The 12,044-nt window shown below is 49.2% G+C and overlaps 1 protein-coding gene across 3 annotated transcripts in view; it reads left to right on the top strand.

Moving 5' to 3' along the window:
* The first annotated feature begins 1,791 nt into the window (after positions 1–1,791).
* The window catches only part of LOC142883460 (cysteine-rich motor neuron 1 protein), a 30,591-nt gene continuing 20,338 nt past the window's right edge, over positions 1,792–12,044 (top strand). For all 3 annotated transcript variants that reach the window (XM_076018359.1, XM_076018356.1, XM_076018357.1), the window contains exons 1-3: positions 1,792–2,478; positions 5,882–6,043; positions 6,382–6,555. In XM_076018359.1, coding sequence (XP_075874474.1) covers positions 2,178–2,478; positions 5,882–6,043; positions 6,382–6,555 — 637 coding nt within the window. In that variant the 5' untranslated portion in view covers positions 1,792–2,177. The remainder of the gene's footprint in view (positions 2,479–5,881; positions 6,044–6,381; positions 6,556–12,044) is intronic.

Below are 12,044 nucleotides of genomic sequence, written 5' to 3' on the forward strand. Positions count from 1 at the left end.
CGGAGGGGAGGGGAGAGAGCCGGAGCACAAGAGGCGAGTTGTCTTGCAGGGGCTGATTATGCGTGCCGCGGGGGCCGATTTCCAGGATGTTGTGCCGGCGTTTGGAGCGAGCGGCTCCACGGCAGATGTTGCAAGTGAAGGAGGCGCTGCAGTGTGTTGACTCAGTGGGCCGGGGAGTGGCGGCGGCGGCGGCGGCGGGCGGGGCGGGTTGGGGGTAATTGATGTTTGAAAAGGAAATAGTTCCTCATAACTGTAAAACAAATGCATACAGGACCCATGTTTTAATTGTTGCTTTCCATGATTTCCAGTGATTCATAGCAGGTCATCACAACTGGCCTGCGAGCTTGAAGTGAAGCAGAGTCACTATCGACATGTTGCCTTTTTTTTTTTTTTTTTTTACACCGTCAAACAGACTCCCGTTGGCCCTGAGTGTCACTGACACCTCCATCTGTGCCCACTGCCCTCACACGTAGGCCAGCACACAGCACCATCCATCTGCTGATGTAAGCACACAAACGCTGCTTTCAACAAACACCAGGTGACCTTTTACCTTCCCAAAGCCATTTGTGCATTCTCTCTCTCTCACACACACACACACACACACACACACACACACACACGCACACACTCACACACTCTCTCTCTCTCTCTCTCTCTCTCTCTCAAACACCAGTGAGCACACACTCACCAAGACACAAAAGGCAAGAGCGTGGAAGGATATATTGCCTTGATAATTCCTGATACGCTGATATGTATGATTGCGAGGCTTTGACAGATTCTATGGCGGTATTGTTGAACTAAGATAAAGAACAATCAAGCATTTGGTGGCTGGCCCCTAACTTTTTATGTTATTGTGTACCAGGAAGCACATAAGACACATTATCTGACTCTATTATCATGGTTCAAACGCTTAAATGGGCCAAATTGCAGTTCTGTAGCGTATAAGAACACATTAAGCCAGGCTCAGAATTAGAGCGCTTTCATCACATTTACTCTCATCTTCTTCTGAAAATAAACTTGTTATTGATGTTGATTATATGGTACATTTGTTTTTTTGTGTGTGTGTGTTTTTTTTAAATACATTATGATTATCAATAATCATAATAAGATTAGATTAAAAGAGCAGATGTATCTTAACCCAGTCTGTCTCGCTCACGCCCTCTAGTTTTAAGCCCTGGAATAAATCTGGGCATCCAGGACTGTCACTATTTGCTTCAGTTGTCAGACTGGACATATATGTATATATATATATATATATATATATATATATATATATATATATATATATATATATATATATATATATATATATATATATATATATATATATATATATATATATATATATAAAGTTGCTTTAGAATCCATAATAATTTTGTTTTCTTGAGTTAAAAGATAAAACATTAAACATGTATTTTACAGCATCAGTTTAATTGTCAAATACAGAGAAATGTAGTGATTTGCAAAAGTGTTGAGAGACAACTTAGAAGTAAGTCATTTACCTTTAAGACTTTTTAAGTTTACATTTGTGGTTGTAACTTTATCACTGTGTATATATCTCATCTGTGAATGACATAAAAGGTACTGAATGCTGTGTATGTACAACGTCAAGATTTCAACTTGCACCCAGGTAATGAAAGTTGCATCATTGCGCAAACGGGCGGTAATAGGGGTGGGTGGGTCGCGGAGCTTCAGCTCAAGCGGTCCCTCCTTAGGAGCCAAGTGATTGGTCCGCGCCGGTGTCAGTCAGAAGGAGGGGCGCACCGTTAATTTCTGTCCGCTCGTATTGTCAATGAGTAGTCAGATTGCTCTGTGGCGCTGCGCTGACAGCAGCGGTGATCTTCGGCAGACCGGATTTGACTTTAGGAGCGCGCAACAGCCTCGCTTGGACTGCGCCGCGGCCACTTGAACGCGCACTCCTCGAACCTCGTGGTGTGTTTGAGGGAGCCGGTGGCGGAAGACTCCATCCAAGCCAAACTTTGAGTGGAGACGCAAAACTTCGGAGGTGACCGTCTTGGGCAAGTGCGCGTCGCGGCGTTCATGCGGTGCTGACGAGGAGAGGCGCGTCTTTCTCCGGGGGGGGGGAAATTCAAAAAAAAAAAAGAAGAAGAAGAAGAAGAAGAAGAAGAAGAAGAAGAAGAAGAAGAAGAAAAACTTGAGGAGAGGCTTCTTCAAACATGTTCAGCAAGTGTTCCGTTGTGCTCGTCAACGTCCTTTTTCTGGTACGGGCGCTCTCGGCTCACGAGTGCACGCCTTGTAACCTCCGTGCGTGTCCCGCGAACAAGGCGCCGCACGGCTGCGAGGGTGGCCGGACCTTGGCCCGGGACCCGTGCGGATGCTGCGAGCAGTGCACGCGGCTGGAGTGGGAGCCCTGCGGCGGGCAGGACTGGGCGCACGGCTACTGCGCACTGGGGCTGACGTGCGCCTCTTTTAACGCGACAGGAGCTGTCACGATCCCCGAAATTGGAGTGTGTAAAGGTGGGTAGTCTTCTCTTTCCCTTTTCTTTCTCTTTTTCAAACTGCATTGAATGCTGAGGCCACCGTGCTGCTAAAAGAGCAGTAGGTGTCCTCATGTTGGCAGCACTCTCCCTTCAAGTGGCATTGAGCACATCACCGCTCAAGTGTCAGTCGTGTCCTGACCGCTGGGACCGAGGCAGTGTTTTTACCTCCCCCCCTCCAGGGCCTGAAGGGCTCTTGACCGCAGTGGAGTAGTGTTCAGCCGCTCCTTCTGCAAATTCAAAGCTTCATTCACTGCCTTGCTCAAAGGCGCGACTGGCAGCAGCAACTTTGGCACCATCTTCCAGCTTCAGGGGGCCCCATTGTCTTTTCTTGACAACTTAAAGGGGCATTTTCAAATGGTGCGGCGAATTAATTATGACAGTCTGGATCCCTGTGAGGGCTAAATTGGTGGGCGGCGCAGCCAACAATGACGGCGGTTTCACGCCCGATTAAACTGTCATTTCACACATAAATTTTGCAGTTCCTCTCAGGATCCTTGACATCAGGATCGAGTTGTGATGGTTTAATTGCATTAGTTATCATCCGATGTCCTCACACGGTTTACTCATTTTGTCTCCCGGCCACCAACTCCCTGAGACTAAGAACAGTGCTAGGAGTCAAGTTCCTGACAAATTCACTAAGTGGCCGTGGTCTTCCCCTGGGGAGGACAAAACCAGAGGAAGGACCTCTCTAGCCCTTCCACCTGCACTGTGTCTAGTCTGTTCTGGAGTGATTGAAAGGGACTGACAGGACCAGAGGAGAGAGTGAGCAGCTTCCACCGGGCGTCTGGATCCCCTGACCCTGCCCTCCCAGCATCCCTCTGTGGGGTGGTCCAACTCAAGAGGCTTTAAGAGGTCTCAGGCCCCAGGCGATCCCTGGAGACGCTGCTGCTGCTGATTGTGCCTTGCGCACAGGTTAGCCTGGCGCCTGGAGGACATCTCTGCAGCAAATTAACAGCTCTGGACCGAGCGGGAAACCTAATGACTGCTCTGATTGAGTTGCGCTTCTGGTGCTGTGGCTCGAGGGGGCCTCAGAGTGCGCCGCTGACCCCTGAATCAGACACGTGTGCATGCGCACAATTTCAGTACTCCAAAGGGGGCTTTGTGGGGGTAAATCAACACCTCCGAGTGTGTTTTCAGGGGCCACGGTAGGCCGGCTGCTGATGGCTGATCCCAGATTTTCATCCTCATGCTGCAAGGGTCTTAAAATGATTAGGCTTGCAATCAGGAGTAGGGGCTAAATGTTTCCGCTTTCTGATCCCCTGCTTTTCTGCTCAGGGTTGTGATTTTCTGGGTGGCCGCAATTTGTTAGTGTGGAGGCCCAAAAAAACTCATGGCATAGGTGGCATATGGCAAATTATGTGAGAGGGATGGAACGGCACAGGTTCATCCATCAAATTTGTTGTCGTAGTTGTCCATCATTGATCAACTTTTGTGTTGTCATTCAATCCCAATGCGTATAATGTGCACTTTTAAACATTTAATTCTTCATGCACTAAATAGTTGATTCATTGGGTTTGAGTTGGTGTGAGAATCCCTATTATTGCCAAGCAGATTCATTTGTAGCAGCTTCAAGCCAGACGTTGACTGCGTCTTCAGGGTGCACAAGCATCTGCCCTCCGAACCCTCAGCTTCATTTTGTTTTCCTATCGTGTGCCACGTGCTTCATGTTTTTATTGTCTCCTCGCCCCTGCCCTCTCATGCCACGCTCCCCTCAGTTCCGCAGGTACTTAAAATACCACGTAACAGAAAGTCTGTCTTACGGGGACACTATGTCCACTGCACTCCTTCACATGCCTTCTACCTCTCCCTTCCTCCGGTATTATCTAACATTTCAAAGACTTCCTTTTAAGCTCGCTATCAGCCAGAGGGCCTCTAGAGGTCAGCTTTCCCCATCCTGGCCCTGGATGCCAAGACAAGCAGTGGCTCAGAGAGGAATCCCCCTGGGATGAAGCCACAGACTTTGGTTAGTTTTATGCCAGGCCAGACAAAAGATACCAAGGGCAGACCAGACCGGGGTCAGGATAAATGAGGCTGGGTTGTAGCTCAGAGCAAACTTGGCCGACAGAGGTCGAGCAGAAATGTAGTCAATGAGACAATGTCTTTAGTGTCCAGTCTTTTATTGGTTGTTTTGACTTTCACCCCTGTACCCTGTGCCAGATTTAACACCCCACACAGACAGGCACCCGCTGCCACCACCACCTCAAAAGAAAATACCATCCCAGGCACAGGAAAGCCTCAGGATGGAAAAAATGTGAAGCTGAGGATCATTTTAAGGTGAAAGGAAATCACAGGGAAAATTTTGGTGCGGTTTATTGAAAAGACTGCTTGTGCCTCGCCGGTCTCGCTACTTGTCTGGGAGACATATTAACAGCCAGGGCTTTCTTGGGTTAAAGCTAGTATTACCTTCACCTCAACCACAGGGCATCATTTACTGCATTGCTTCTGAGCATTGCCCTCCGTTGAAAAGTCATCGTGTACTACAAGTTTAACTATGGAAAATCAGTCAATCAATCAATTTATTGAAAGTGCAAAACAAAAAAGTTTGTTTTCAGGGTAGGATTACATGTACAGAGATTCTCGGAGTATTGAATATTGATTCAAGGACTTTGGGTCACCATGCAGACAAACATTTTTTTTTATCACTAGCAGATTTTTTGGGGAAAAGCCAAACATTATCATGCACTCCAGTCGTGCTTCAGGTCGAGCTAAATACTTGGGAAGGTTCTTCCCAGTGTCACAGTTTGTCTTATCCTGTTTACTCATCTGCCACTCTTGGCATGGTTGGCTATCTGGAGGCATGTATTCAGGCATGCATTCGGAAGGAATGCGTTGGGCAATTCTCACGAGTTTTGGTGGTTATTTAGCCAAAAGTGACAGGACACATTGCACCCTTGTTTTCTCCCTTCAACGGTAAATCTCGCCCTCAACTTGGGCCAAGCTTCTAGTTCCATTCTTAGAAGGGGGCAGGGTTCACTCCACAAGGGGAAGAGTTTCTGGGGTATGGTGCAAGTTGTGTTCTTGCAGCCAGCAGAGATGGAAACCCTGGGAGGCCCCCATGCTGCGGAACAAAAGCAAACAAATGGGCTCAGTGGCGCAAGTAGTGTGGCATGACGACGAGGGAGGACGGATTGCGACCCCGAAATACGCTGCTCGCTTCAATCAGAGGGGTGCCAGGGCAATGTGTAGCAACTGAGGCTGTGAGCTGGCTAACCTTCCAGCACTTTTTTGGAAGAAAAAAAAAAAAAATCTAAATGTCTGGCTCGCTTGCCTTGTGATTACACTTCGGCGCTGCCCAGTTCAAATTGGCAAAATAAACAGGCCTGTGCAAATGAGAGGCTCAACTTCTCTGTTGTCTCTGTCGTGTCCTCTGTCCACCGCAGCGCTTCCCGATCATCCCGAGGCAGGCCTGGAGGATGAGCGCTGTCCCCTAATGACAGGCTGCGACAGAGCCGGAGGCCAGTGTGTGTGCGATGCCCGTCACTCCTGCTTGGGCTCTTTCGCCTACCCAGACCAAGAGACCTGCATGAAGACCAGTAAGTCAGGTAAGGCCCCTTCTTCTTCGTCCCAACGCAAAACACACACACACACACACACACACACACTCACACACACACGCAAGAGAAAAATCCACACGAGGGGGAATAATGCTGTCCATTGACAGAAGCTAATCCATAACAGATGTGAGCCTGAGGTGACTAATGCTACTTACATATCATAGTGATGACACACATGCTCAGACCTTATCAAGTGGTTCGCCTCTTCACCCAGAGTGCTGCCACTGTCTGTGACTCAATGACAGATGTGGTTTGTGTGTGTGTTGTGTGTGTGTGTGTGCGTGCGTGTGTGTGTGTGTGTGTGTGTGACCGTGGCTAACTTTCAGAGGGTCGCAGGCACGAGCACCGGGAGCGACACAGGGAGAAGTACGTGGGACCGTCCAACCCGGCCTGCATGTTCTCCGGCTGTAACCTGACCGCTGAGGGCTGCCTGTGCGAGTCTCAGAGCTGCCACCACCACTTCGCCTACATCAACCGCAGCCAGTGCCAGGAAGCCGCAGGTAACCTTCACATGACCTGCAGCTAGAACTGACACCCGCTCGGCAGTCGGGGCACCAGCTCCAGTAAGCCGAGGTGCTTAGAGTTACGAGAGGCGGAAAGGAATCATTGCATGCTGGAGTAGATTCTCCTATTTACAAAGTTGATGTTACGACACAGTCCGACCTCTTGGCTCTTCAGGGAATCCCTGAATTGAATAACAGCGCTAACCAAAGCTTTATAACGATGGATTTGTCATCATTACATGCACGAGGTCACTCACAGCTCTAGAATTGTGAAGCCAGTGGTGAAAATGAACGCAGCAATTAGTGATTGTCTGCCCAAATCACTTAAACAAGCAAACTCAAAGTTGGATTCTCAGTGCAGTTGTGAGGCAAAAATGCCTCACAGCACTTTCCTCCGTTGTTACATCGAAGGAGTTTGGGGAGTAAAGGTGAGCAGGAAGGCTGGCTGGCAGAAAATGGGGCACGACTGATGTCATGAAAGCAGAGAAAAGGAAGTAGAAGTTGAAAGCCGAAGCGAGACGGTGTGAATGTTTCCGCCAGACAAAACAGGAAAAGTCTACATAGAGATTTAAGATAATAGTTTTGCTGATGCAAATGTTGAACAGTGTCGGAGGCCCAGGAGGGAAGGATTTTGGATTTGGTGCCTAGTTTGACTGACAGATCATCTCCTTTTTCAAAAACGTGTCACTGGGTGAACTTACTCGGCCTTTCCTGCGTGTTTCGTATAAAATCTGAAAACACACCTGAAGATAGTTGACCTGGCGCTGAATATGGTTGTAGTGTTTAATCCACATGCTGCTTTCATTTTGAATCTGTTTATAAATCAAGTTTAAAAAAAAAAAAAACACTCCCCAAGAACCATGCCGTAGAAACACAGAAACACAATTTGGATTTATTTATTAACACGGAACAAGCCTTTAAGCCGTTTACCCACTCAGAAAATCCTGCAGGAAGTGCGTTCAATAAACAAGAAACTTTTTTTTTGCACGTATCGCTGTTGAGCCGCGACGCAGCGAAGGTTCGACTCGTGTGTGTTTTACAATTCCCCCCTCGGCGCAAACCATGAGTCCAGCGGATGACGGTTTAAACTAACGCCAGCGAAAAACTGTAAACAACATTTTTCAGCAGCTTATAAGTTCCCACTGCAAACCACACCCACCCTTCCTATGCTGCCCCCCCCTCCCCGCCATCCATTAAGTAAGAGAGGTCGCTGGTGTGCATCTGTTACGTCTGTACGTCGGGGAAGTCAGACACGTGTCCCTGTGCGATAACTATCTTGTTTGTGTAGATGTCTCGGCCGTGAGTTGCTTTTTGTCTGTCGTTGAAAAAAAAAAAAAAAAAAAAACTTCCTCTATCACCAGACCGGGACTCTGCGGTTGGCATGTTCTTCACCCAGTCCTGCTGCGCTGCATCCGTCGGCTCCTCGTCAACCACCCTGACGCGAGCTGTTATTAAGATATGCGGCAGTTTGATTGCAAAACTGTCAAACTGTGAAGCTGCTCGCGCGCGTCTGGGAAACGGAGGCAGCGTTTTTGAGAGGCATCGGGAATAAAGACTCCCTCAAGCTCACACATGGTTATAGTTTGGCCTCTCGCTTTCTGCGTGACGCACTCGGCGGTCCTGTCTCTTCATCCCCCTGTCGTGACTCACCGCGATCTGTTAAAAATCAAACATCTTCAGCGCCTCGTTGCTGCCCCTCATACTCCCAAAGCTTGATTCCCCTGGTCCCTACGAGGTGCCGATGCAAATCCTCAGTCAGGGACAACGTTGTGTGCCAAGCATGTGACCCACACGTCCGGGAAAGAGGACATGATAACTGCCGGGGAAGGAGTGCAAATCAAAACACTGGGTTTTGTTGAGGTATTTGTGTCAAGTGTAGGCCCCAGGGGGTCTTTTGCAGGGTGGTGTTTAGTGAATTTACACTCCAAGGATGGTTTACATATTTCATTCACGATAAGGCCCCAGACTGTTGTTTCAGAGGAATTCCGCTGCCGCTTCCCCACAGACAAGAGGGGAAGAGAGCGTGAGTCAATGGAGTGTGATTCACCCAGCCGGAATCACAGTAACGCTAACATTTACCCCGATGGGTGGGAGTCGAATACTTTCTCTAGTGGACTTTTAATGCGCGGAAGAACCAGAACTGACCTTTATGGTCCTTTGGAAGTTCACGCACAGTTTAGCAAGGGTCGGGAACGCCGGCACCAGCTGACTGTCCGCCCACGAATGCACCGGCTTCACCTATGCCACCTCTGTCCTGCCGCTCTCTGCCCTTGTGAAAGGACTGTTAGTTCCGCTTGGCTGCAGCCTCTTTGTGGCCGAGCTATTACTGGCCGAGCCAGACCACCGCCGGCTGGCTGGCTGGCTGGCTGGCTGGCTGGCTGGCTGGCTGGCTGACTGGCTGGCTTGCCTGTGACACAACCCTGAGCTCCGGCGTACATGCACAGCCGTCTGCGGAAGCGAAACCCCCTCCGCTCCTTGGCCGGCGAACTACGAGTTTCCAACGGCGCGAGTACTTCTGCTTGCGTGGGCTGCGTTTCCTGCAGGAAACAAAGCTCTCTAGCTCGGCTATCAGGACAAAGCATTTCCTTCTGAAGAGGTGCCTGAGAACCTTGCATACACTCTGATCAGCTACTAAGCTGTGAGCCCCTGTTACATGCATCCCTGTAGGTCCTACGTTAACCTGGTCTTAACTCACTAAATGTGTAACTAAATCTTATACTCTGGGCCTTTAAAGGTCCATGTGTGTGAAATTTGGCTTAAATTATGATTTTCATATTGGTAAAAGCTTAACGTAATGCCCATAAACACATGAACAAAAGTGTATTCTCGCAGTACAATAAAAGTAATGTGGTCTTCAGCCATTTTTTAAGGAAGCCCTGACTGCGCCCTAAATACGAATCACGCTGTCAGGCAAGCCACCTTAAATACAAGGCTTCCTTAAAAATCTTACACACTGGACCTTTGAGTCCAGTGTGAACGTGTGAACGTGCCTTGCTGCACTTTGCAGCAAGGCACGTTCCTGCTCTTTTTTTTTGGGCCTTTTTGCACCAAAGACAAAAGTATCAAAGAGTTTAATCAACACCTGTGCTACCGTTCCTCCATACATAGCGCCTCGACTGTCGCTGCGGAGGACGAGTGCGTGTCGTCTGTACGACAGTACACGTGACGAGCACGCTGCTCTCTTAGCCAGTGCTTTGTGCACATGGCCCCGGAGCGGCGCGCGCTCACCCTTTTTCTTATTCACTTCTGCGGTCGACGGACCGAGAGGCCGCGTGCGCTGCTGCTCGCCGTCTCGTGGGAAGCCCTGCAACGCTCCTCAGGCCAGCCCTAATCTGGCCGCTCATCGGGACGGCGAGGGAAGGGCGTGCCTTCGAGTGAATGCGGAAATATTTCTTTTCTTGCACTCGCCCGGCACGCGTGCGAGCGTGCACACGTACGTGGACAGACAGACAGACAGACAGGACGGGCAGAAGCGAAACTGCATGTCGGACATTCCTGCAGCTCGGGATCATGTTTTCAAAGGCAAATATTTATCCACAGGACATGCGAACGAAGCGTGCAGGACGGCCGCATACAGGCGGCCTGCACGCAGGCTTCCCCCGCTTCCCGCCGCATGGCGTGTGCCAGGCGGCCGAGAGCCCCGAAGCACCGCGGTGTGAAGTTCTCACCAGGTTTTCCCCGCCCACTGACCCTGCCGGCGCCTTTTGGCCTCACGGCCCTTCGCACGTACGCTCGCACACGCCGACGTTCTAGCAGGCCAAGTCAACGTGAGAGGCGACCCCGATGTGTCCCCCTTTTCGCAGAGCAACTTTATAAAAACCTGAGGAGCGACCAGAAACCCACGTAGGGGCAGCTGGACTGAGGAGGCTTTGTTCTCCGCTGACTCGCCTCCAAAGTCAGTGAGTGAACAGAACTCACATTGTGCGTTTTTTTTGTTTTTTTTTTTTCCATGAGTAAACTCGGCCTGTCAACACAGCCTCCTCTGCCTGGCCGATCCACTCTGCTTTGGTGAAGACTGCGTTGCCTGTACCCAGACATGAGCAAAAAAAAAAAAAAAAGAGCAAAACATTTAGATAGGAGAGGGTTTTTTTTCATTCCTCAATGAGCTGCTAACGTGCCAGAAATAGCCATTGTTCAAAATGAAACCGTGATTATGAAGCAATTTCCGTATCCCTCCTCTCCCAGACAAGTATCGTGTGCGGCCATGTGTGTGCGGCCGTGTGTGTGTGTGTGTGTGTGTGTGTGTGTGTGTGAGCTTGCGCGCGCACGCGGGGGACTGCACTGTTGCAGGTCAAAGGTTTTCCATTCTTTGCTATCTTACAGTCACACAAGCACACGTTGCCTAATCTGTAGACATAATTCATCATGCATAACAAATCAGGCCTTTTGTGTTTGTGCAAGTTGAAGTATGCCAGGCATTGTGACACCAAGGTTGGTTTAGCGGCCGCTGACGCACTAATTACAGCCATTTATGCTCGGGGATAGAACACAAACATCACGGGATGGAGTCCATTTGCCGCTGACTTTTTCCCATCGGTCCTTTTGGCCTTTTGTTCTCGCAAATGCGACGGCAAGAAAATTATATTAATTGGACCTGCAAGGGCTGGACCGTTTCCACGGGCGGACACAATTCTGTTCATTTAAATGACAATGGTATGCCTGCCAGCTGCTTTTCCCAGCACACTCTAACCCCGGCCATTATCACAAGTGAAAGAGCAAGCAGCCCTCTCTGAGGAACATACAATACACAGAAAGCGCTTTTCACCGCCGGACCTTGTGCAAGGGTATTTTTCTTTAGGATTAAAATGTGTGAGGTTTTCATATGCAAAAACCGTCCTCAACTGAGCAGCAGCCGAGAAGACTGCATTAGACTTTATTGGAAGCAAAAACCTTCGCCAATCAGCGCTTCCAACTGGAGTTTATTTAACACCAACGGCGGAATTAGGCCAAGAACCGTTAAAAGGGTTGTAGCCTTCCTTGATTTAGGGGTTTTCCCCCTGGCTTTCTATGACACTATTCAGCTCCAGTGTTTATCAATGAGAGCCTTGTGGCTGTCCTTACTGTTCCCAGGTTGCTTGAGTAAACAGTACAGTACAGATACCTCACACTCCCGCTCTATTTATGCGGGGCCAAAAAAGATCAACTGCCCAGCTATCCTCAGTTCCATCTGTCGGATACGTTACCAGCACCCACCAAAAATACAGCAGTCTCAATCTTAGAACTCCAGTGTCATTTTTAGGTCAGATACACATCAAATACTCATATACATGCCTGCAAAGCATCAGGTCAGACCGGCACCATTATCAAGAGGATCGTGCTAGCAGACCTGAGAGCTGTGCACTCTCAGCTTCCCCCGATGTTGCGTCAAAAGCCACAACTCCACTTACAAGTTCTTCACCATCAGGGGTCAACCGAGAAACGTGTGCTGCGGCACGGAGCCAGCACCAGTCTGAACAGGCCAGCATCCAGACTCAGGATCTAGAAAG

Source organism: Nelusetta ayraudi, unplaced genomic scaffold (assembly GCF_046127955.1).
Source record: "Nelusetta ayraudi isolate G7.1 ecotype Tasmania unplaced genomic scaffold, CSIRO-AGI_Nayr_v1 ptg000007l, whole genome shotgun sequence".
Classification (NCBI taxonomy): Eukaryota; Metazoa; Chordata; class Actinopteri; order Tetraodontiformes; family Monacanthidae; genus Nelusetta; species Nelusetta ayraudi.